The 24398-nt window shown below is 47.9% G+C and overlaps 1 protein-coding gene across 1 annotated transcript in view; it reads left to right on the forward strand.

Moving 5' to 3' along the window:
- Window positions 1-17732: 17732 nt before the first annotated feature.
- The window catches only part of JAG2 (jagged canonical Notch ligand 2), a gene marked incomplete at both ends in the record, with an annotated part of 69613 nt that continues 62947 nt past the window's right edge, over window positions 17733-24398 (forward strand). Inside the window, 2 exons of the mRNA XM_080345551.1 lie at window positions 17733-18065; window positions 18346-18669. Coding sequence (XP_080201677.1) covers window positions 17733-18065; window positions 18346-18669 — 657 coding nt within the window. The remainder of the gene's footprint in view (window positions 18066-18345; window positions 18670-24398) is intronic.

Below are 24398 nucleotides of genomic sequence, written 5' to 3' on the forward strand. Positions count from 1 at the left end.
TCTGCAGCAAAGACAGAGCCTGTTCGCAAATCTGGATTTCAGCAGGGCTGAAAAATCCCAAAGTAAAGACACCTTGTGATCTAAATAGGGCATGTCTTAGTTAAATGTTCATGCAAGAAAGAGTTTAGCTTTTGAACCTTCCTTCTAGAGCCCGAAGGGAAGGATCAGTCCCCTCAGTTTTCCTCCTTTTGCATAGCACCCTCTGAAAGATTATTAGACCCTTCGTGAAGTTTAGATATAATGGTGATGGGCACATTTGCTTTGACCGTTGCAAGTTAATTGGGGATTTCTTTTCTTTAAAGCCCAAAGCCCATCTCCTCAGTGTCTGGGTTGGTTTGAATAGGACTCAGAGGTCTAACATTCAACCTGGGCTTTGAATAGGATCCCACAAAGCATTTGCTTCATTCAGACCCTGAATGTGATGGCAAGTGCCCAATAAGTGAGTCAGTGAGGTTCTGTGAATCTGTTTATCAGACAGCAACAATCATTCGTGGAAATGTCTTTTGTAGCAACAGAAGAGCCTATTTGATGGTAGCACTGACTAATGTAAATGAGGATTAATTAATGTTTTCCTGCAGTGATGTTGGCACTGATAGCGCCTTATTCATGTAATTTAATTTCTATTGACAGGCTGCTAATGGAAATGGATAGCAATGGGCGTCTCTTCCATCAGGCATGCTCTGCCACAAAAATAATTCTCTGAACTGGCAGTTGGACTCATTCGTCGCTGGAAACATGAGGCAGCAAAAGAGGACGAGTCAGAAATGGGAAACAAAGGGATTTATTGTCTGATTCATAGCAGCTATCTCCCAGGTATTTGAACCAGGGTAAATTTGGGGGTTCAGGTTCAACTTCCCCTGAAGCCCAGTTTTGATTCAGCCCCAAATCCTGGATGTGCAGCTTCACAGTGGGAAGGAGCATATTTAAAATGAGCAGAAGGATGTGCAGGCAGTCCCCTGGCTCAGGACTTGAGACCCCCACATCACTCCCAGCCCAGTTCTGCGGCTGGGGAGAAGGGCACAGCGGGGTTCATGTGCACCGAGTCAGGTCCTGCCATCCCCACAGGCAAATCCTGCGTGTACAGATGCACAGAAGTCCCTGTTTTGAACAGGTCCACCAGTGTCATTCTAACACAGTAACCAGAGAAAAACTGCTGGTGTTCAGTGATGGTTTGAGCTCAGCAAAAGACATTGAGACCTCCTTATTAACTGAGAGAAATGGGCCAGTCTTCTTCTTGTGTTCAACTCCACACTGTCCACAACTACTCTCCTTAAAGTTTTGGAGTGCAGTTGGAGAACTACAGCTTATCAGAAATCACAGAAGTAGGAAAGCAGAAAGAAATAATCTGATAAAAAAAAAATAATCCCTCTTACCTAGCTAATTCATGTACAAAATCCACATACAAATATTTTTTTTTCTTTTTATGTAATTAATTCTTTATATTGCTTACTTCTTGAGCAAAGATAACACTTTCTAAGTGTCCATGGGAACTCATGGTGAATTTCAAAGGGACCATGATTTTATCCTGTAGTGAGGAAGTCCCACATAAGGCTGATGGAAAGGTCCTTGGGGCAAGGGGGCAATTTGCCAACCCATCAGAGCCTGACACATGCCACTGCCTCTCTCCTTGCAGAACTGAATGGCAGGAAACCATCTTTCAACACCTTTGTATCTTCAAGCACCACCAAATGTCTGACTCTGAAGAAATTTTAGCTGTTTAAGGTCTTTCATATGGTCACCCTGAAATAGTCAAGGTGACATTTTAGGTCATACTCCCACTCATATGACAGCCAGTAGAAAAATACTTGGAAATGTGAAATGTGCCTAGTCATAACAAGTGGTAAGGCTGGAACAAGAGCAACACAACCAACAAGGCATAGTAGGACGTCTCTGAGAGGCAGGAGCAGCCGAAGAGAGAGCCCTGCGACCAGTAGCTGCCCCACAACTCTGCTTGTCCCCACACGTACCAGCCTGCAGCTCTCCCTCTAATCTGACCACCCATTTATGAGCTCCCCATTAGCATTTGCTTAATCCTCATACCTTCACTGAACTCCATCCTTGTCCTTTCAAAGGAAAAGCAATAAACTCTCCCCTCCGGGTGTGCTGCTGTCTCCATTCTCTAACCAAACTGGAGGCTCTAATTCCACACTTCTGCTGTGCTCTGCCCTGAGTGCAGCAACAAGGAGAGTCCAGCACCTCAGAAAACGAAATCTTTGCCATCTAAATACAGCCAAGCACCCAGAACTGGAAGATACTGAAGTCATGAGAGACTGCGATATCCAAGTGAACCACAATGCTACCCCCCACATCAAGGTGTGGGTCTGGGTGACATCAGCCCTGCTCAGAGCTGTGCCCTGGGTGGTGGCAGCCAAGCCATGGTGGCCCAGCCTGCATAAGCCCTTCCCAGATCCCATCAGCTGAAACCATTGCTGCTGCAGCGCTTTATTCCCTATTGCCTTCTGGGGTATCTCCTTGCTGCTGTGACCAGGGAGGACACCAGCTGTGGGGACCAGACCCCCTGGTTCCCACCATGGGCACATTCAGATGAGGAGCCAAACCTACTGGATGTCCCCCAGGAGGGCACCCACGCCTGGCTGGGATACAGAGACATTCTCCATCCTTCCTCCCACTGATGCTGAAACAAAAATAACCGCGGCTTTCATTAGCCAGGAGATGAGGAGCGGAAACAGCTCCCCAGCCTCATGCTCAGGGCACCCCTAAGGAAAGCACTCTGCATTTAAAATTAAATACATGCTGAAAGAGTTGGGAGAAGAGGGACAAGAGCACAGGACTTTCCTCTCCCTGCTTTTACGCAAGACCAGGGTTGTATGGAGATATAACATCCCTCATCAGACAAGCTCACATGGTTGGAGAAAATAGGCAGATTTTCAGGTCTAAAAGACCTTCCTTGGGTTTGAAAGAGAAGCAGCAGGTCCAGTCTAGAGATATTTGAGCATAATTTCTTGAGTTTAATTTTGTTAATTACTTAAGGTAAGTGAAAAGGGTTAGCACCTGCATAGAAGAGAAGACTCTTAGCAAAGTGATAAGGTTAGAAAAAAAGAAACAAAGAGCAAGAATTACTGCCTCAGGGAGGGAGAGAGGTTAATTCAAGGTAAGATCTGAGGTTAAGTGTTAATAAAAGCCTGTGGAGTCCTTGGGGTTTTTTTTGAGTCAGCAGAGCTATGGAGTCTGGTTTCCAGGCTCACTTTTGCCACAGAGTTATTTCCCTCCTTCGCCCTCTTTTCCTACAAGTACCTGTCTGCAGGAAGTCCTAAGCATCTCATCTGTGACCAGACAGCTATAGTGCTCCCCTAAAAGGTGAAGGGAGTGGGGCTGAACCTGTCCCCTCTTACAGAAGTACTCTGATTAGGTGAGGGTAGGAAAAGTGACCCCAGCCCACCTCCCTTCCCCTCCCTGTCCAGGGTAGGGAGCTGAGCACCAGCCCTGTCCCCTTTCAACAGGGATGCCAGATGTGGGTGATGCAGAACAGCTTCTCTTTCCTTTTTTTCAGTCTCTTACAGCCAAGTGTTGTTTTTGCTGCCTGGATTGGGCCTTTCATTGCCTACAACATCCTAAACCTCAGTGGTGCTCAGGCAGCAGGTAGGCAGAGAAGAGCAGGAATTTCCACCCAGATTGCACACTTGTAGGTGACGTGTGGGAGTGGGCGACACATTGGGGCGCTGAACAGGAAGTGCAGCTGTGTGCCATGGAGTGCTTGATGCTCAATGCTCAATGTCCAGAGGATGGCCACGAAATTGGTGAAGGGTTTGGAGCAGAAGCCATATGAGGAGCGGCTAAAGTCACTTGGTTTGTTCAGCTTGGAGAAGAGGAGACTAAGAGGAGACCTCATCGTGGTTACAGTTTCCTCACAAGGAGAGGAGGAAGGGCAGGCGCCAAATTCTTCTCTCTGGTGACCAACGATAGAACGCGAGGGAATGGCCAGAAGATGTGCCAGGGGAGGTTTAGGTTGGACATTAGGAAAAGGTTCTTCACCCAGAGGCTGCTGGAGCACTGGAACAGGCTCCTCAGGGAGGTGTCACGGCCCCAAGCCTGACAGTGTTCAAGGCACAATTGGACAACACCCTCAGAGGCACAGGGTGAATTTAGGAGTTGTCCCATGCCAGGACAGAAATTCGATTCAATGATCTTTGTGGGTCCCTTCCAATTCAGGACGTTCTATGATTCTACAGTTCTCCCAGTTCGTGCTCTGGCCATACCTGCACATGGTCCTTCTCCAGGGATTTGGCTGCTCTGTGGACTCATTAGCTGATTTTACAGGGCTGCCCCAGGGCTTTGCTGCCAGGGTGCATGCATGGGCAGTTTGCACCCAGTGCACAGCACCCACTGGACACCACAGCTCAAGGTTCTTGTGCCAAGGCTTGGCATTGACTCGCTCCCACCCAGGCAGTTGTGGGTGTCCAGCAGCACCCCTGTGCTGGCCTTGAAAGCCATCACCCAATGGAGGTACCACTAAGGAGGTTGGGCAGCTCTGGAGTGAGCAGAAGAGATTTCTGCATCACAAATTCAGCCTTGAGTGCTTCCTCATACATCCTATGTTTATCACCTGTATCCTTGGCTGAATGTATCTTACAGCAGCCCTGCCCCAGGTGATGGCCCACTGGAAGCATGGGGTTGCATGGAGGCTGCCAGAAGCCACATTGCTGGAACTGAAACAGTTGCACAGATGATGATAGGTGTTTTTTGAAAAATCACTTTTGCAGTGTTATGGTATCTTATATTTTGGGCATTTACAAACATCTTAAAAACAACTTCCTTACATTTGATGCCTGAGAAGCTGAGTGCTGAGCTTCTATCTGCAAGCTTGCTTATTTTCTGCTGGGGTACCAATAATTATATATATATATTTTTCCCCCTCATGCATTTGTTGGTTGCTAAGCCTGTGAACTGATCTCCATGAACATGGTCACTTAGATCATCTGTCGAGGAGACGTGACCGACAGGATTCACTTTCTGCTGGATCCATCAAGTCCACCAAGCAGCATCTGACAAGCGTGTTTGCTGATCTTCTGATAATAATAGCGTGTCACCCTACATCTTCAACACTCCTACCCCACGCAGACTTTCTGTATCTGTTTCCTTTACAGAACACAGTAATTATCTGTTTTACACATGAAGATACTAGCGGCAGCCCAGCATTGTTCGGCTGACGGTGTTGCACCGCAGGTTGTAGTTTACTCTCGCAGCCCGAGAGGTAAACAAACAGCCTATTTAATAACTACCAAATTCTGTCAATGCTGGTAGTTGCCATGGTGAGAATTCCCAGTGCGGCGCTGCAGCTCCTGGTCACTCCGGGCAGACAAACGTGGGCGTTTCGGATCACAACACCCTGTTTACCAAGGCAGGTCTGAAACGCATCAGAGGCCAGGGGCGGAGGTTGCTCGAATAGGAGCCTGCTAAGGAAACCATCAGTAACAAACACTCATGGATGGGAAGATTTAGGAATAATCAGAAAAGCAGCTCAGTTCGGCAGAACCGAATTCGGCGCTGGCTGAGAGCTGTTCGGTTTCTGTTGCATTGGCATTTTTCAGAGCAACCCGGAGCACGAAGTGATCCGTAGCACAAAATCCCCCGGCACAGCAGCCAGCAAAGGCACCAACGAGCAGCTGCAGATGGAGAAATATCTGCTCTTTCAGCCCTCGGGGAAGGCTGTGCAGGAGAGATGAGAAGGCTGATAGCACGTTTCTTGATCTGCCTGCTGCGTCCCCACTGTGCAAGGAAGATTGCAGGCTCCAGGGCTGTCAAACCGTCAAGTTTCACTTGGTTTGACAACAAACTCACTTCACATATACCGTTACATTTAAAGAAAATAAGAGGAAGAAAAAAAGAAAGCTGTTGGAGCAAGTTATGTCCACAGATGCTTCCTAGAAGTAGAATGTTATTTTGCGATCTGGCACCAACATTTTAGCAGCCTATAAAAGGTAAAGTTGGTACTACAGCCAGCCATTTGTACTGTACAAATAAGAGCTGTGAATATATTCTGGAAGTAATGTCAAAGAGGACCAGATGGGAAATGAGCAGCATTCATTCTAATTTAACAAAGACAGCTAACTCAGAATATGCATTAACATGTAGCATTTTTCATCTGCCTCCATTCAGAACAGATTCTCAGTATCATTTCCAAGCAAAGGAAATTGAAGGAATACTTACTCCTTGGTGAATTACTGTTCTCTCATAATTGGAAAAGTTTGGCATCCGAAGCTAGGTGTAATATGTTTTGCCTGGAAATGTATGCAAGGACACAATACACCCACAAAACCCTGCGCTCGGGCGTGCAGCCAGCTCCGTGTGTTTTGGTCCATGCTGGATGGTTCCAGGGCTTCAGAGGCCCTGGGCAAGTTACTGGCCTGTGGAAGGAGGTTTCACAGGGCACGGCAGCGAGGGGAGGATGTGCCAGCCCTACAGTGGGTCTGACACAGGAGCTGGGGGGTCCCTCTCCAGGCTGGGACATGTTGCTTTAATGCACATTAAAGCAACAGCAGGTCTGATTCCCTGTCTCCTTGCATACATACATCATGGCTTGCGTGCCATATACACTTTGGACACACACTTTGAGGGCTAAAACCAAATTCGGAGGCTACCAGATCCCAGATGGACATTGTCAAAATGCAAATTCATTTTTGGCTCTTCCAGGACTGCACCAGGCAGGGTGAGCCTGTTTGAGGTGAGAGATCCCAGGGTCCAGCAAACTGTGGGGTTTCTTAATGTGTTTAGTAGAACCTCTGATCCTATTTTTAAACAAAGCAACATCTCCATTCCTTCTCTTTTTCTTTTTTTTTTTTTTCCCCTTAAGTATTTAGAAGGGATTAACTACAAAAAGAAGACATATCCTGAACACTTTCTTTTGCATCACAAATTCAATCTTTTCATTCAAAATAGTTCATTACTGTTCATTACTCTCTCAACTTCCAAGCTCCTTAGTGTAACATTTATTTTTTTTGAAGTCTTGACTGCTGCAGTTCTCCCAGACCCCCCATCCCACCACACTACAAAGCTGAAGATTTATAACATTCTGCTTAGTGGAGCTCTGCATTTAGAGCATACCATTAATTTACAATAGCAGCACAACTTCTACACACAGTTAAGGAACAGGTATCAGCTCCACTCCGGACCAGCTTTTTCCTTGAGATAAATGCATAAACACAACCTATGGCATGTCTCAGATCTCTTTCTCTGCTGCTCACGGATGTTTTCTCAGTTTGTTACACAGCCCCCAGGGCCAAATCCTGCCCAGCGAGTGGCCCTTCCTGAACTGAACGTGGGGAGCTCTGCTGCAGAACCTCTGCATTAATAACAGCAAATGGAGCAAAAGTCTGAAAGCCAGTTGAGGTCAGACCAGGTCACCACAAAGTTTCTGTCTGACCTTGAAAGGCCTGATCAAAATGCACAGCTCTGACTGCGAGTTGACACTGTACACAAAATGCTTTTTGTACAACTGAAGCATCTGGTTTAATGGATCCCTTTGGTCCCTCAGCTTTTTCTATGCAGAATCACAATTGGAGTGGCGACGTGTAACTCCTGGCCAGCGATAGGTGTCTGCAGGGCATAAATCCTCTTTCTATCTCTCTCAATAATTCCTACAATTCCCCCAGCTGGTATGTGAAGAAGCTACTTTCGGAAGCAGAATGGGATCTCCAGGTTTCCAGGTGAGGGCTCTGCCCTTGATCCAAAGGGACGGCTGTGCTGGCCCAGGAGCACCGGGGGTTGACCCAATCCAACAGCATACCCTGGCTAAGGTCTATAGCCAGCACCAGATCGTCCCAGCAGACTCACCCAAATCCCCACTCCTCCCAGCTCTGGGATTCTGCCCTGTACGTCCCTGTGCTCCTTCCTACAGGGTCACTGCACTAACATCTATTTGCTGTGTAATTCGCCGTGAACAAGATATGGTGGAGCCTGTTGAAAGCGGTGGCAGCCTGTTTCACTACCTGCTTCATCGCTGCTGAGCGCTTAGGTGCAAAACTGGTTGTTGGTGAGTGAAACGAGGCACAGGTTTGAGTCTTGCTCGTTCATGGCTTTGAGGGTTTATAACGCAATACTGAACAACGTGAGGCTGCTGCTGTGTGAATACGCTGGGGATCATCATAATCAGGAACATAAACACAGGCTGGAAAAAATCTTAACCTGCAATTATGTGCAGTATAGTGCACAAAATCCTCTACACCCCACAATCTTTTTTATTTTTTTTCCATGTTTTCAGCCTCCGCAAAGCTACAGTGCAGGTTGTGTCCTATTCATTAGGGCTAGAGTAATGACTTACAATGGCTCCTGAAATCGCTACCCTTGCTGGCTAGGGCAAAGGAAACAGCATGAATCTTTATAGGCAAGAAAGACTAATAATGTGTCTCCCTTCTCCCTTCCTCTAAAATCCTCCCTCACCCCTCCTCTCCCAGAAAAAACACACTTTTAAAAGGCTTTTAAATAATCTCATGTTCCTTAACAAAATTACAGCAGCAGTTTCCTCCTTTAATAGCACTCTTCTTCTTAGTAATCTTGTTTTAGCTACAGTTTTTGATGGAGAATGCTGGCAGATGAATCATCTGTTGCCCCTCTTGGTTATTTTGCCTGGCTCCATGAAGAAGGAATTCTGTTTCGGAGCAGGTTCTCTTGTTCAGAAGAGGAAGCTCTCACTCATGCCTGCTTTTAACTAGGAGTGATAAAAATTTTATTTGAATGGTTAATCAGGGCATAAACAGATGAATTGTGAATGTGACTCTGCTCCCGCACAATGGATGGCATGGTCCTGGCTCTGACTCATCTCAAATAAATTGAGCTGTCTTCTGCAAGCTAGAGCTCTGCTCCTGCACATCACCTTCTTATGGAAAGTGCTGGAAGGCACTGGCTGAAAGAAAAGGCAAAGACTGACCGAGATCCGAGTGTTAATGGAGACAGGGGCTCAAGTATTACAGTTCAAGAGCTCTGATGTGAATGATCACCTTTCCGATAACTTCAGCTACACAGAAGTTCAAAGAGATAAATAAAATCGAACCTCTTTCTAAAAAATTATCAAAATGCAAGGGGCTGGAGGTGCCAGTGATGGAGAAGAAAGATTGCATGAACATGCACATCAGATCAAATTATGCATCAAGTAGCAATTCAAATAAATGCATTAATAACTGGAAAAATATATAGGAATGTTGTAGTTATTGGCCATCTTAAGAAAAAGAAAAAAAAAAAAAGGTGTCACTGTACAAGCGCAGTATTGGACCTTTTTGCTGGAACACCTTCTCTTGTGCATCTCCGATGCTGAGGCTGGACTGGCATGAAGCTCACACCAGTGTTCAGTAGTGCCATTTCCTTAGGCCTGACTGCTTTACATCTAAGCACCTTGTGTAACAGCAGTCCCGACATGACAGAGGGCTCTAATAAAAAGCAATCCCTCCTCCTTCAGCGTTGGGTAGGTTTTCCAGGTGACCAGAAATACTGGGCAGTATCGGCTGAGGATGCTGCTGTGCCAAAGCCTGATATCAGTGAGGAATGCATGAACCCTACTCCACTGATGGTGAGTAGGATGCTTTCAGACAAAAGAGATGGAATAATAGCTTTAAATATCTCATATTTTTTCATTGTCATCTACCATACTCTCCACCATACTCACATTTAAGTTTAACAACCTGTGAGCTGGTCAAGGCCAATCACATGGCTAACGTAAAAAGAATTTATTTGTATGAAGAGAAGTGTGCCATTACATCTATATACGTATATCTGTTATCTCACTATGTTGCACCTTAACAATTCATTGTATAGATAGATGTCTGCTTGCCTCCCTATCCATTGAATTCTGCTGCCTCCTCTCAGCAGGACAACAGCACCTCCTGGTCAACAATGGCTCCTGCTCTGCTGAGTGGTCCAGACACAGCAGTGGGATATCAGGCCTCCCTCTTCTGACAGATTATCCAAGATGTCAATGGCTTAGTCTGAATCTAGACTGGGTTTCAATTAGATAAACTTCCAACTGCATCCTGGATAATTTCTCTATGAATTTTCCATGGGAACTAGAGATCTGATGTGTTGCCAGTTGGCTAGAATCAACATATCCAGAGCAGGTTTCCTTAGCATTGACCAGAACAGTTCATGTATGAAAGGAGGAAGGGAAAATTCCTTCCAGGAATAAAGCACTAGCTATTTTGGTCATGAGTGGCATCAGCTGCTTATAACTCTTTTCCTGGAAATGAATGCATGGCTGTGCAGGTGGCATCACCAGGAAGGTTTTGACTTGCCTGAGCCTGGATGGATGTTCCAAGAAAAAGAACTGGTGTTCAAAACTAGCATTCAACTCACAAGGCAGAAAGAGCATCTCTGTGCCCTGATCTGCCGAATTAATGCAACTGGGATCTGCAACGATTAGTTTCAAAAGTGAACAGGTAAATAAAAGCATCAAGTACTTGGGCAGAGGTGTTATAAACTAGGGGAAATACCGTTACTCATAAGAAAATAATTGGAGGGGTGCTGAAGAGGATAATGGATCACCCAATTAAATAATGCAAACAGCATAGGGAATAAATAAGAGATTAAAACCTTGATACACAATCAAAATGAGAACAAAATTTGACTCTAACCAAAGAGAAGGAATCGCTTATAACATGCAAGAGGAATGCAGCTTGGGTGAGAATGACCATGAACAACACAGTTCACGAGTCATAGGAAAGGAAGGAAGGAGAACAGCAAAATAAATACAATGGACTTCCAGAAACCATATTTCAAAAACCTCATAGAACTGATAATCATGAGAAACAAGTCTCAGAGAAAAAAGAATTCAGGAAAAGTTTACAGCACCTTAAAAAAAAAAACAATGGTAGAGGCATCAGTTCAAATAATGCCAGCAGAGAAGGGAAAGCAACTATTGTAAAAGACAGATGATCTGCTTAAATCATGATCAGTTCATCGTCCTATAATGCAAGAAATGGTGCATTCAGAAAACAGAAGTTAGATTCACTTGCATGTGAATGTAAATGCATAAGCTGAAAATGTAGAGACCAAACCAGAAAAGTCAAGATGCAAAAAGAAATGCAACCAATAGGACCAACAGTGCATCAAGAAAACACAAAATACATCAGCAGTGACATGACGGCCATGAAAGAACTACCAGACATGCAAGGAAAGCTAGCAATGCATGATATGAACACAGTGGAAATACTTAGCTTTTTCACTTCAGCTTTCAGTAAAAAGACCACTCACAGCAAAACAGTTAACACAATTAGGGCCATAGATGACAGAGAAAGGCCTCAGTCTAGAAATAAGAAAGAATAAGAGAGGAATACTTACCTAGATTAAACATTATGCACTTAGACTGCTTGTTGAGCAATCTTACAGCTGTTAACAGCTTTCTGGGACCCCACAGAGAACCAGCAAGTTGTCAGAAGGCTGGAGAAGGGACACAACAGCTTTTTGGAAAAGGGAGGAGCTGAAGAATAAAGCAAAAGGCAACCTGATTTGAATTCCCAGAGAGAATTGGAACAATTATAGAAATGTTCTATAAACGCCTGGAAAATAACAAGGAAGCAAGTAATGGCTAACACAAATTTGTTAAATCACCCAGATGTTTTTCCGATCACTGGGGCAGCAGGGTATGCAAGAGCTAGTAGATTCAATAAACCCTATCCTTTATTAGGGATTTGGACACTTTCATGCTGTTCTCATAACTAGAAAACATGATCTAAAGTTCCAAGGCTAAAAAGCTGTTCAGTGGATAGTAAACCAAACTGAAGTCAACAACATCATACTGTTGCAAGAAAGAAAACAGAAGGGAATGGGGAGGTGGAAGAGTATTAAAGCAAGCATCATGCTTGTACACATAACCAGAAGTGACTTCTGCCTGGTCTGTGATGTATTCCTCTCACATCATCCGGTGCTGTTAAGATCTCACGGGAACTCTGTGTGCAATTTGGGGCATTAGATTTTAAGAAAATTAAGGACCAAGGGCAGAGAGACTATAGTAGAGTCCCAGGAATGGTCAAGGGTCTATGAAATATGGGCTATGACCATACAACACCTGAAAAATGCTTTCCTCGCCCCATCATTGTAAAGAAGAGACATGAGAAGGAGGCACAACAGTATTCTTCAAATACGTAAAGGGTAGCAGCAGAGAGAAAGGGAATGTGCTGTGCTCCACATCTATTACAAACAGGTCAAAAAGTGGGATCAGAGTGCAGCAATGCAGTAGCATACATCCTCTGAAGGTTAACCACTAGAATAGGTTATCACAGCTAAGAAATTTCTATCTGCTTTTAAGAAGAGGTCGGATACCCATCTGTTATGCAAGAAGCAGGCACTGTTTGTCCTTCCTCGTGGAATGCAATAAACTAGATAATCTATGGATATCCTTTCTGGTCTTATTTTCTGTGATTCATGCACAAGGAAAGTCATAGGTAGAGGTGTCTTTGAGGATGACTGCAACAAACATGAAGAGGAAAAGCCAGTTGTGGTTAACAAATACAGGATGGTTCAGTCTGTTTTGAGAATGCTTCTCAGACAGGTTGTCTTCTGAAAATCCACCAAGAAGATAAGCCAGTGGGAGAGCATGAACTTCACTCTTAAGGGAGTGGATCAAGTCTCAGTAGTCAGATCAGCTGAGCTGGTTTTCTAATTTTTTTCCCCCCAAGTGACCAGTTAACACCTCCACCCTCATCCCAGGTGTCAACATTTTAGGCAGGGCTTTGATACATAGGAGGTGATCAGCTGGGAAGAACTCTCAAAGTCTGTCTTCAGTAAATCTCCTTCATTTTGTTCATGTTGCTGGCCTTTAGTACCAAGGTGTACAAGCTGAGACCAACTGACTTCTCAGGCCAGACTCAGCATATGCTTCTGCTGGCAGAAGAGCAGACCCCAAAAGCAGAAAGCAGCAAAGTTGAAACAGTAGGAAACCACCTTCTTTCTGCTCTAAAGCCCGCAGAGGCCAGCACCAACTCAGAGCTGGGCAACCACTGAAATAGGAAAGGGTGGTGCCAAGATCTCATCTCCTTTCCTGGCACAACTTCCATCAAGTGCAACTTCACTTTCACCATAGTAGTCAGGAAGGAAGACGGATATAAGCACTACCTTATGCCTTCTCCACCTGGTCTTCTCTTGGGCTGTATTAGTAGCTCAATCCTAAACTAAGAGAAACCACTCCCAGGCCTTTTACTGGAAGGTATTTTAAAACAACATCCTTGCAGTTCAAGTCTGCTTTGCTTCCATGAAGAGCATGTGTATGCATGTATACACTCGTTAAAGACATTACATGAGCCATACAAATCCAACAGGGCTCTTCAGTCAAAGTCAAGGGAGAAGACATGTCTTTGCCCTGCCAAGCCCACAGCAAAGCTCAAAATACCTTACTCCAGCCAAGTTCCACAAAAAAAGAGAGAGGAAAAAAAATCCTTCTCCTCTGGTTACCCTCTAGCTCTCTTCCTGAGCAGTCTTCTCCATTCACACTGTTAGCCCTGGCCCACACGGCTTCTCATGGAGGAGGAAGGAGAGAAATTAATTCTTCACAGCTGGTTCTGTCCTGCAATGCCTTGCTCTCAGGACAAGCAGCTGTAGCCTTCCTGGCCAGAAAGGGAGGGTTAACTCCTATCCTGCCAAGTTTCAGATGGACAACATCCAAAATGATCTTCTTGCCTTTAACTTTCCCAAGTGGACGCATTCTGGCCTGGGTAAATGAGATATATGTCCATATCCACACACACACTGATAAATGACATCCCTATACCTCTGCTGTCTCTAAGGCAAGGGATAAACCGTGCCCCTTCCTAGCTGCTATGATCCTCCAGGGATACTTTAGGCAAATGATTTAATGAGCATACTTGCAAAGGATTTGCATATAGGCATAAACTTAGCTCACGCGTGCAGCCAGAGAACAAGAGCAAAAACTCCTGGCCCAGAGGGCCGGGAACAAGGAGGTGTGGGATGCCGGCACTCCACCCTGCCCGACACAGGCGGTGAGCGTGTCCCTCCCCTGCCAGAGGGACCGATGTTCTCCAGTCGCGTCCCTTGTGCAGGATGAGTAACTGCTGACTGCAAGCTCAAACCCCGGTTGAAGTCAGGCACAAGTTTCCTCAGCCCCATTTCCACCCCTTTCTCATGCACGGCCCCCATTCCCACTCACTACCCTCAGCAGGGGTTGCTGGAGAAAGGAGAAGGAGCAACAGGAGGAAGTGAAGGAGCAGCAATGGGAGGGTATTTATGGGGATTTTTTAATCTGGATCTTGACAGCCCTTGCTTTGTCGTGGATGGAATGAAAGAAGAGCAGCTCAAAGCTTGTGCTGGGCATGGAGAAATTCATACTGACTTCCCCTGAGCAGCAAGCAGGTGTCTGCCTGCACGGGGCTGCATGGACAGCCCCACAATTGTGCAGAAGCACAGGGACCCTTCTCTGGCGAAGGTGAGGGGACAATGACTCTACAGCGGGGAAGGAAAGGTCCCAGCCTCACCCACCAGGGAAGATGCAGCCAGTTGCAGGACGGCCGGGAAGGGCGGCGAGTTGGGTGACAGCAGGCTGGGTGACAGCAGGCTGGGTGACAGCAGGCTGGGCTGCAGGTGTGCCTGTAAGAGGAGACATGTTACACTTGGCAGCCACGGCACTGAGCAGGCCTTGGAGAGCGCAGCTGATTGGGAATGAGTTATGGAGCCCGGCACCTCCAGCGTGCTTGCTCAGAGCAGGGAAAGCCTGGTCTCGTGAGCTGCCCTGGGTGGGGGAACGCTAGAGCAAGAAAGGAACAAATCCTGCCAGCGCACCCCTGGATGCAGCAGAGTTTGGTGGCCTGTTGGAAGTATCCAAGGCACCCCAATGGTTGCAGATGACCTTTTGCTTTTCATCTTACCTAACCTCATCTCCTCCAAAATGCCAGCAAGAGGCAGCCCCCACGGGAAGGCAGGGGCTACATGGGAGGCTGGACTGTCCCCCTTCATGGGCAGTCCCACAGGGACAGTCCAGTGCAGGCTGTCCAGCCTGCGAGGAACAGCTCCTCTTACCCTCACTCAGCATTCACCTCCAGATCTGACCAGCAGGTTTGTTTCAAAGCTCAGAGTTCATCTGTTAAGAAATGCTGCTGCTGCATTTCCTGAAAACCGTCACTACCTGTGCATAGCTATAATGAAACAACTTTCCATACCCGAAGAATAGAATGCAAGTCCATGGCACTTGAGAAATAATAACCATGGTGAGAGAACTAAAGAGTTCAGGCTGAAAATGGGGCTGCAGTACCAAGAAGAATAAAATGAAAATTTCCCTGAGCAGAGAGAATGCCTGGAAATAGCTGCACCTCCCCTCTCTGCTCCTGTGAAGTCAGGTTACAGCAAGAAAAGGCATTTTAAAATGGCACCAGAGTTTCTGAGTACTGCAGAATATTTACAAAGGCAGAACCAAAGCATGAAAAGAGCATGCAGCGGGCTCCAGGTAACAAAGAAATTCTGTGATACAGCAGGTAACCGAGCTTGGCTCTGTAGAGACTGAGCATATGCTGTAACTACTGGATCATCTTTCTTCTGTATTACATTTGCTTAGCTTGGTGATAAAAATACATGTCTTCCTCCACAGGCATACTGACCACATAATGCTGAAGGTAGATTATGAGGTTTTATGTTTGTTTATGATGATATATGCAAACAAAATACCTGTCTTGCAAAATATTTTGGCTGCCATCCACCACAAAGTAATCATTAGGCAGAAAGCAAGTCTAAGAAACTCCTTCCCTTCAGCCATCAGAAAAAGTAATTAAAAAGTAAAGAGCATTCGTCTATCCCTTTGGAAGCAAAATTAGTAAAACTTTAAAATAACACATTAAACTGATGTACTGGCCATCCCTCAGTTTCCCCTGCTTTCCCTTTGTCACCTTCTAAAGGTGGTTATACCAGAGATTACCTTAACAAAAAAAATGCTTGAATGCACTTAGGTTGGAAGGCACAGTTTAAAAGAGAGGACACATAAAATAATTAAAATCAATATTCACCGCTCCACTTGAGAGAGCTCCTGTTTGAGCTCAGGAGAGATGAGAGGGAAAGTAGGGGATGCTTCCTGAGAGCAAGTGAGGTGAATCAGGACAGCAGAGGGGTAGGCTCAGGACAGGAGGGAGGTAGGAAAACAGAGCAGATTGTGGTGAGTGGGAGATGTGGGTGGGGAAGGAGAAGCAGGTCTGTAGGTGGGGAAGCAGGAAAGCAAGGGGAGTGGGGCGGACAAGAGGATTTTGGAGAGCAGCTAGCCAGCTGGCACACATATAGCAGCTGCTGCTGTGTCAGCCTAGGAGAGTAGCTGCAGCTGCACGCTGGCCATGAATAGCAGAGGAGCAGCGTGCCGGCTGGCTGCTGGAGGGATGGGAGGCAGCCGGGGCGCTGAAAAGGCAGGGGGAGGCTCTGTGAAGGGTTTTCCACACAGGGGAACATGACAGCCCTTTGATTTCTGAGCTGTTTGTTCTTCAGTTGTCCAGTCCAGTGGATGATCAGTACTAAAGAGTTAAAATGGGGCGTGGGAGCCGAGGGAGAGAAACAGAAGGAAAACTTAAGTCCTAAATGCAGATCTGGGCTTTGATAGCATATCCATAGCATGCAGTTGTCTGGATGTATAGCTTTCATAGTTGTCAGCAGGGATCAAAATCACAGGGTGCTTAAACTAAAGGACAAATCTCTGCTCAGTGACTCTCAGAGTTGCTTGATCCACCACTGGAGGAGGACATGATCCCACCACTTGGCCATCTGGTTCGTGTACTGCACGTCACTGAGAGAACTCTATGAGCCATCCTGTGAACTTCTACATGGCTGTGGGTGCATGCATCCCATGTACTCCTCCACAGCTGTTGGCACATGCACCCCACACACTCCTCTGAGGCTGTGGGTGCTCTCACTTTGTGTTTCTCTACAGCCACGGGTGAACCCACCCCATACACTCCCCCACAGCTGTGGGTGCGTGCACCATTCATGCTTTTCCACAGATGTGGATGATTCCACCCTGTGTTCATCTCCATAGCTATATTTGCATGCACCATGTGTGCTCCTACATGGCTGTGGGCACTCCCAGCCAGCTCAGTTCTCCGTGACTGTGAGTGCATACATCACATGTGCTCCTCCACAGCTGTGGGCAATTCCACCCTATGTGCTCCTCCACAGCTGGAGATGCTCCCACCCTGTGCACCCATCCACAGCTGTGGGTGCATGCTCCTCCGTTGCTGGGGTGATCCCACCCCAAACACTTCTCCCTGACTGTGTGTGTGTGCTTGCAACACGTGCTCTTCCACACCTGTATGTACACACACACTGTGTAGCTCTACATTAGTGTGGATGCAAATACCCCATACACTCCTTTATGGCCAGGGATGCATCCACCCTACACACTCCTCCACAACCGTGGGTGCGCATATCCCACGCGTGTTTCTCCAACACTGTGTGTGCACACACTCTGTGCAGTCCTCCATGGCAGCATATGCACACACACACCCCCATCCACTTACACGCAAGGGTGGGCACACGCACCTCAAGTGCTCCTCCGCGGCTGCGGGCGCTCTCACCCCGCATGGGTGCACATACCCCACTCATGCTTCTCCAGCCTCGCTCCCCCATCCCGCACCACCTGGGGCTGGCAAGACGCCCCGCTACCGGCGCGGCAAAGCAAGGCAGGACGCGGACCGCCACCCGCCACCCGCCGCCCTTTAAGAGCCGCGGCGGGAGCGGCGCTGGCCCCACCCGCCGGCCGCGGGGCCGGGCCGTCCCCCTCATTAATATGAAGGCGGCGGCAGCGGCGGCGAATGGGTAATGAAGCTGTCACTCCGGCACCTACTTGTTGGGTGTCCGCGGAGCCGAGGCGCATAGAGGGCGAGCGGAGCCCGCGGGAGGGGAGCGGCGGCGGAGCGCTCCAGGCGGCCCCGCCGGCAGCTCATGCCCTGCGCCCCCCGGCGCGCTGCGGGCGGCTCCCCCGCCGCCCATGCCGCGAGCGGCCCCGGGTCCGTGGCCGGTGGGCTCGGCGGGCTCCTCTGAGGCGGCCGCGCGGAGCAGCAGGCATGCGGGGCGCCGGCCGGCGGAGCCGGGCCCCCCGCGCCGCCGCGCTCGGCCTGGCGCTGCTCATCGCCTCCTGCGTGCAGGTAGGGGGGCGCGGGGGGCTCCGCTCCCGTCCGCGGGGTGCTGCTGCTGGCGGCGCGGCTCCCTCCTCCCGCTGCGCTTCCACCTTGCGCATATCTTATATATATATATATGTTATACATATATATTTTATATATATGCCGGCGCGGTGGGGTTAAACCCGCAGCCGGCGAAAGTTGGAGAGGGGAGAACCGCGGAGCGCCTCGCCGTAGCCCCGCGCTCCCGGCGCTGCCCCGGCCGCGGTAGTAACGAGGCTGTCTCCCCCTTGATTTTTATTTTTAGGTGTCCCGGTCCACGGGCTATTTCGAGCTGCAGCTTAACTCGGTGCGGAATGTAAACGGCGAGTTGTTCAATGGGGAATGCTGCGATGGCAGGAAAAGCCCCCAGAACCAGGACTGTACCCGGGACGAGTGCGACACTTACGTGAAAGTCTGCCTCAAGGAATATCAGGCCAAGATCACTCCGGTCGGACCCTGCAACTACGGATTCGGATCTACCCCCGTTCTCGGTGGAAATATTTTCTATTTGAACAACAACAGATACTCCCATCAAGGCAGAACCCCCGAGACGGGCAGGATTGTTATTCCCTTTCAGTTTGCATGGCCGGTAGGTTGATGATCGCGCTTTTGTTATCGCCCCTTTTTTTTGTTCCCCCCCCTCGCCACCCCGGTCGGTTCTGCAGCAGCTGCCCGCTCCTCCGTTGGAAAGCCGGGCGAGCTGCCGGTGCGCGGCCCGGGCGGGGCCGGTCGCCTCTCGGAGCTGCGGGGCACGGGTGGCGGAGGGGGATGCGGGGGCTGTGCCCACCCCTCGCCCCGCCGAGGGGCGTGGGGGCCGCGACAGCCTCGCGGGGGTTTGCTGGTGAGGAGCGCCCGGGGGTGCCGGGGAGCGGCTGCGGGCGGACCGCGTGAGGGGCTCCCGTACCGGCTGCAGGTGCGGCTCTCTGCGGCTTGTGCGCGAAAACCTAAGAAATTCATAATAACGCTGTGAAGACCCACCCGGCAGCCGCAGCCCGACGGCGGCAGCGCACCCCGGGCCGCGGAGCGCCCCCTCCCCGGCTCCGCGCAGCGCGGGGCTGTCCCCGGCAGGGGGCGCCGCCGGGCGGGCGCGCGGCGCAGGTGGGGGCGCGGCGCAGGGCGCGTGCCGCGGCTCGCGAAGGGCGCGAGCTGCCGCCCCTCCTGGGGCGCGGGCGGGGCCGCTCGGCGGCGCGCGGGGGCTGCGGGGCGGGAGGCGCTGCCGGTGGGCGGGAGGGGCCTCCCGAGCGCGGCGGGGCCCCGCACCTGCGCGGGGGCGGCCGCGGGTTCGCGTCCCCCGAGGGGCCAAGGGCGGCTGGGGCTGCTCTCCTCCGGGCACGCTAATGGCGGGGAGCGCCCGGAGCGGAGCGCTGCACTGATCTTGTCCGAAAACGGACCCCTGCCTCGGCTCCGTGGCGGTGGGAGCCGTGGGCGTGCGAGCCCCTCTGCCCGTCCCTCGCGGCAGGATCTCGGGGGTGTCTGACCCGCTCCCTAACCCAGCCCCCACCTCCCCGCGCGCCGCCTGCCCGCCGGGGCGCACCCGCAGGGGCTGCGCTCGGCCTCGGAGGATGGGGCGCTCCATGTGCCCCTCGGGGGCGCCGGGTGCGGCGCGGGGCCGGTCCGGGAGCGGTGGGCGGGAGGGCCGGCCGGGCGGGCTGCCCGGCAGCGGGCAGGTACGATCCTGCCGGGAGTTTCGCAGCTGTTGCTCCGGGCTCTTCCAAGTGGGGCACGGGGTGGAAGCGGCAAGTCGTGAGGCGCTGAGGAATGGGGATGGTGCAATGCCCGAGATGGGGATCGGGAGCCCCGGTACCTGTGGGTCGTATTTGGCACCCGGTGCCTAACTGACCTCTTGAGAGACATAGCTTTGTTGCTGGAAAACTGCTCCTAGGAATAGTCATGAACAAAACTGCTCGTTTGTGTTTCTAGTCCACATAAATCTGTTAACTTTCTGAGCTCCCACCTGATGCACCCATACCTCAAATTAAGAACTGGATGCTATTTGGAGGTGGGGGTTTTGCTGGAGTTAGATGGTTTAAAAAATATAAAAAAAATAGTACAATGGTAAATTTCTCTGCACAGAGGCACTCGGGTTCTGTTGGCCAAGTTGGGGTGTTTTGATTGCTTTTGTTGGTCCTGTGACCTGTTGGACACATAAAGGTTCCTGTTAAGAGGTGTATCCAATACTATAAAAAACAGGGTATTTAGAGCTCTGCTCTTAAGTTAAAAGATCAAAGGGAAAATTAAGCTTCTTTCTCCTTTTAATTGACCGTTTAATACAGGCTTTATGAAATAATAAACTCTTCAGTAAGAGATTTCAGTAACGTTAGCACCTCAAAACTTCATATGTTATCTGCATGAGGAAGTAAAGGTTAACTTGACTCACGCTTGTATTTTGCCAGTTTCTGGTATTGCTACTTGAAACAAGAGGAGAGTTTGATAATCCTTGCAATACAGGTCCCTAAGCCCAGCCTTCTTTGGTTTTTCTCGGTTGGAATAAGCACATTCCTACCTTGCAGCTGCCGGATATTGTTGTTCTATGCTCATCAAGTCCTAAGAAAGGCCTGTTTGACCTACCTCTTGCAGGTAAATTACCACAGCGTCTCTAGCATACAGTGCCCCGTCTGCTCTTGTTTCTTGTGTCATTGCCTCCAGCATTTTAAAGGGTTGGAAGTCTTTGGTCTTTCTTTGCAGCGATTTTTTTGCAGCTGTTGCAAAGCAGCCTGTAATTTATTTAAACGGTACCACTGCAGTTCAGTGGGTGGCTGGCTGATTTTCGGAAGGTTTACTGAATACTCTCCCTGCCCACCTTTGATTCTAAAAATAAGCTGTGGAGTAGTTGTACTTTTAAAAACAGTCCCTGTATTGCAGTCCGTGGATGCGCTCATGGAAAGGAGTCTCTCCTGTATGTTGTAAAAACATTTTGAACTCTGGATGTTCAGTCTGTTCATATGGAACAGGGCATCTTTGTCACAACTGTACATAAGCTGTACAGATTCTGGAAGGAGAGGCTTAATTGTAATGCTAGTTTTATGCAAGGGTTTTTTGAAGGAGACTCAGTTCCTGGGTTAAGTTTCAACTCCCTGCAGTAATTTCAAAATTATTCTCAAGTAGTATTCTCTCTCTACTCAAGTTTGCAAACCAGAACCAACAGTCAGACATAGTCTTTTCATAGACTTTTTCTTCTGCTATGCAACAGTAATGAAATTAACATTCCTTTATTTAATATGCTGGGATGGGACAAGACTAAAGAGAATCAGAAAGTGTGTCCTTTGGTTATTAAACAAATTTGCCCTGGTGCTGGCAGTGAGCAAAGCAGTTACTTCAGTAGTTCTAGACTGGATTTGCAAGACTGAGAAATCCATCCCTAATGAAAGCCAGCACTGGTATATGTGGGCTTCTTACTGAACCTCATCTGAATAATGCCCTCACTTAAGGAGACTAATGCATTAATGTTTAAATTGCTCGAGGGAGGTTTTCTTGATGTCTGTTTGATATTGCAGTGTCTTAAGTTAACAGTAGCTGTAAGGCAAGTAGTATCTTGAAAGGTGGGGTTTTTTGGCCTTGGCTTTGCTATACTGGTTTTCTTTTTTTAATTTTACATGGTAAAATTTTACTCTAAAATTTGGACAGGTACTCCTTCTGTAAAACTGCAGTACCAGAGTTCAGTGGCTTCCACTGTTTGATACAGTGTCAGTTATCCAGTTTATTCATATTTCCTGTCTGTTTTTTAATGTCATTAGTCTGATCTCTGATTTGGAAGAGGAGCTTGGGGTATTGCCAAAAAGTTCTTAAAATTGCTACCTTGGGATATATCATCCACAGAAATCTGGCAGTGGGAGAGACCGAGGAACAGCTAGAACAATGCAGCTGTCTTCTTCACCCACCTACCTCACATTTTTTTTCTTTGCCTCCTGCTGTAAAACTTGAAGTTTAATGCTCATTTGAGATTAACAAATGATGCAATTAAAATTTATGTGTGACTTTGAAACAAACAAACAAACAAAAAGTAGCTTTGAAGAGTTAATTCTCATCACTTATACAGTTCAGGTTCATTAGACTTGAACGTGTTTGGTTTTTTTGCTTCCTAGCACAAAGCTGTTAATTCAGACACTGAAGCTTCAGAAAGTACCTTGCACAGCAATATTTATCAATAACAGGTTATTGGCAGAATTTTAGAGTTGGGCTCAATAAAAGAGGGATTACTTTGAAGGCTGCTTCTGAAGAAGAGGTTTTAAAGTTGCAGTTCTGCTGGATGTGTTGTGTGGAAACATTTTTCGTCCTCCTTTGCAAGGTGGCATGAAATGGAGTTGTGCATGTGTGGTTTTTCCCTCCACCCTGTTCCTTCCCTCGGGGAATTCGCAGCTTCTTCCTGCACCATAAATACAAGTATGGCATCCATTACTTCAGTTAATTAGTCATATAGAGGAATTGTTCTGACTAGTCGTGGATGTTGAAATCCTGTGTTATGGCATGCATCATCATCTCCCCTCAGCCCCTCCGTTCTTGTGATTCTAGTGCGACTGAGGGTTCAGTGCACTTACGAGGACAATATACTCTGAGATCTGCAGGTGAACTTCAGAGTTCAAGGCCTTGGAGATAAGTAGCAGAAACCAGAAATTTCACTTTTTCCGTGGTGCTTAGCTGTGCTCTGTGTGTCTATCTGAAGAAGGGGTAGGAGAGGTTCAGGCAGCCCTCACAGCTTGTTCGGATAAAGGGTGCCTTCTGCACTAGAACGCGAGCATCTGATTTTATTAATTTTTAAGCACTGATCTTACATTTTTCCTATTTAGAGCGTGATTGTGGCACCCTTTTCTAAACTTCCGAAGTACTGTTAGCTTTCAGGTAGATAAAAATATGTGGAAGTATATAAACTTAGTATCCAGGTTCTGTGTGAGTTTCATCCACGTGCAGTCCATATGTGAGTCTCATCCAAATGCCTGGAAGGGTTCAGTCTTGATCTAAAACATACACAGGAGCGCGAACCATAAAATATGTAAAGCTGTTGAGAGGATGACTTGGCTGCAGCAATAAATGTTGAATTTCTTAGAAAGCAGCCCCTCCCCTGCCAAAACCTGAGCCGGAATACCTGACCTTATAGCTTTTATTACTTAATGGGTACAGTGTTCTCTTTGGCTCTTTCAGATGTTGTCTACTTCAGTTTAGGACTCTGCATCAAGCTCTCTCAATCCTTTTAATTTGAAAAAACCTGTGTATTATGAAGGTGGTTAGGCCCTTGAAGGCATTCAGCCTTGAAGCACATCATCTGGGATCCTTGGTGCCTGTAGGGAACTAGGTAGCCTCACTGTAGGATATGTTCTTGTCTATTTTTGTGTGGCTGGTAGGTCTGCAGTTGGTCTGTCTTCTGTCATGGCACAGCCATTGCTACTCTCTGATCAGGATCTTGAGGCACTGTAATGAAAACATCCCGGATTAGATTACTTTGTGCTCCCCAAAAGAGAAAATGTGCATCCTGTCAGCTTGAATGACAATCCACTGTGACAGATATGCTTAAAGTTAAGCCATTTAGCACTGAAAAAGGTATTTGTACACAGTTGTACCTGAGGAACAGTATGTATACTTTTCTAATGAGGATGCTTCATTTGTAAAATTCTGATTTTTTTTCAAGTGGTATGCAGGAAGCTTCACCTCTAAATGATTGTTCTTTGCTCCATTCAGACTCCCTTTAAAATAAATCAGTGCATACAACCACATGTCCCAAGCAAGACCCAAGGACAGGGAATAGTAACTGAGAGCAAGACCTTATACCAAAATGTAAAATTCAGCTGGTGTAGTGATGGGTTATAATGCACACACATCACACCTCCTTAGCAGAGGGAGTCAGCATGGAAAAAAAACCCACAAAACAAACATGTAGTTGATAGCCATATATTAATGAACTATGTAGATGTTTAATGTGTTATTTGCCTGCAGCTTAACTTGTTTTTCCCCAGGTGGAAGGCTCTGCTGATAGCACAAAGCTTACTTTTTCATACCTGACTGCTCTCCCTGGCACACCCCATGCCCCAAACTTGATGCTTGCTCATGGACTCTGCCCCATTGCCTTGTCAGCGGACCCCAGGACTGCTGTGGTGGCCGGCATGCCAAACTGTTGCTTTATTTTGAGAAACCACCTGTAGCCCTTGTGCTCATAAAACCTTTCCCTGCCTGTTGCAGTTCACAGACAGATATATCATGGATCAGAAGCCATGGATCCATGTTTCCTAGTAGATCAGAGAATTGTCTTTCAGTTGCTCAGTGCTGTCTTTGCCTTCAGACTTTTTTTGATCAGAAATGAAAGGCTGAGATTGGGAGAATGGCTTTTTA

The sequence above is a fragment of the Nesoenas mayeri genome (genome assembly GCF_963082525.1).
Source record: "Nesoenas mayeri genome assembly, chromosome: 5".
NCBI classification, from domain to species: Eukaryota; Metazoa; Chordata; class Aves; order Columbiformes; family Columbidae; genus Nesoenas; species Nesoenas mayeri.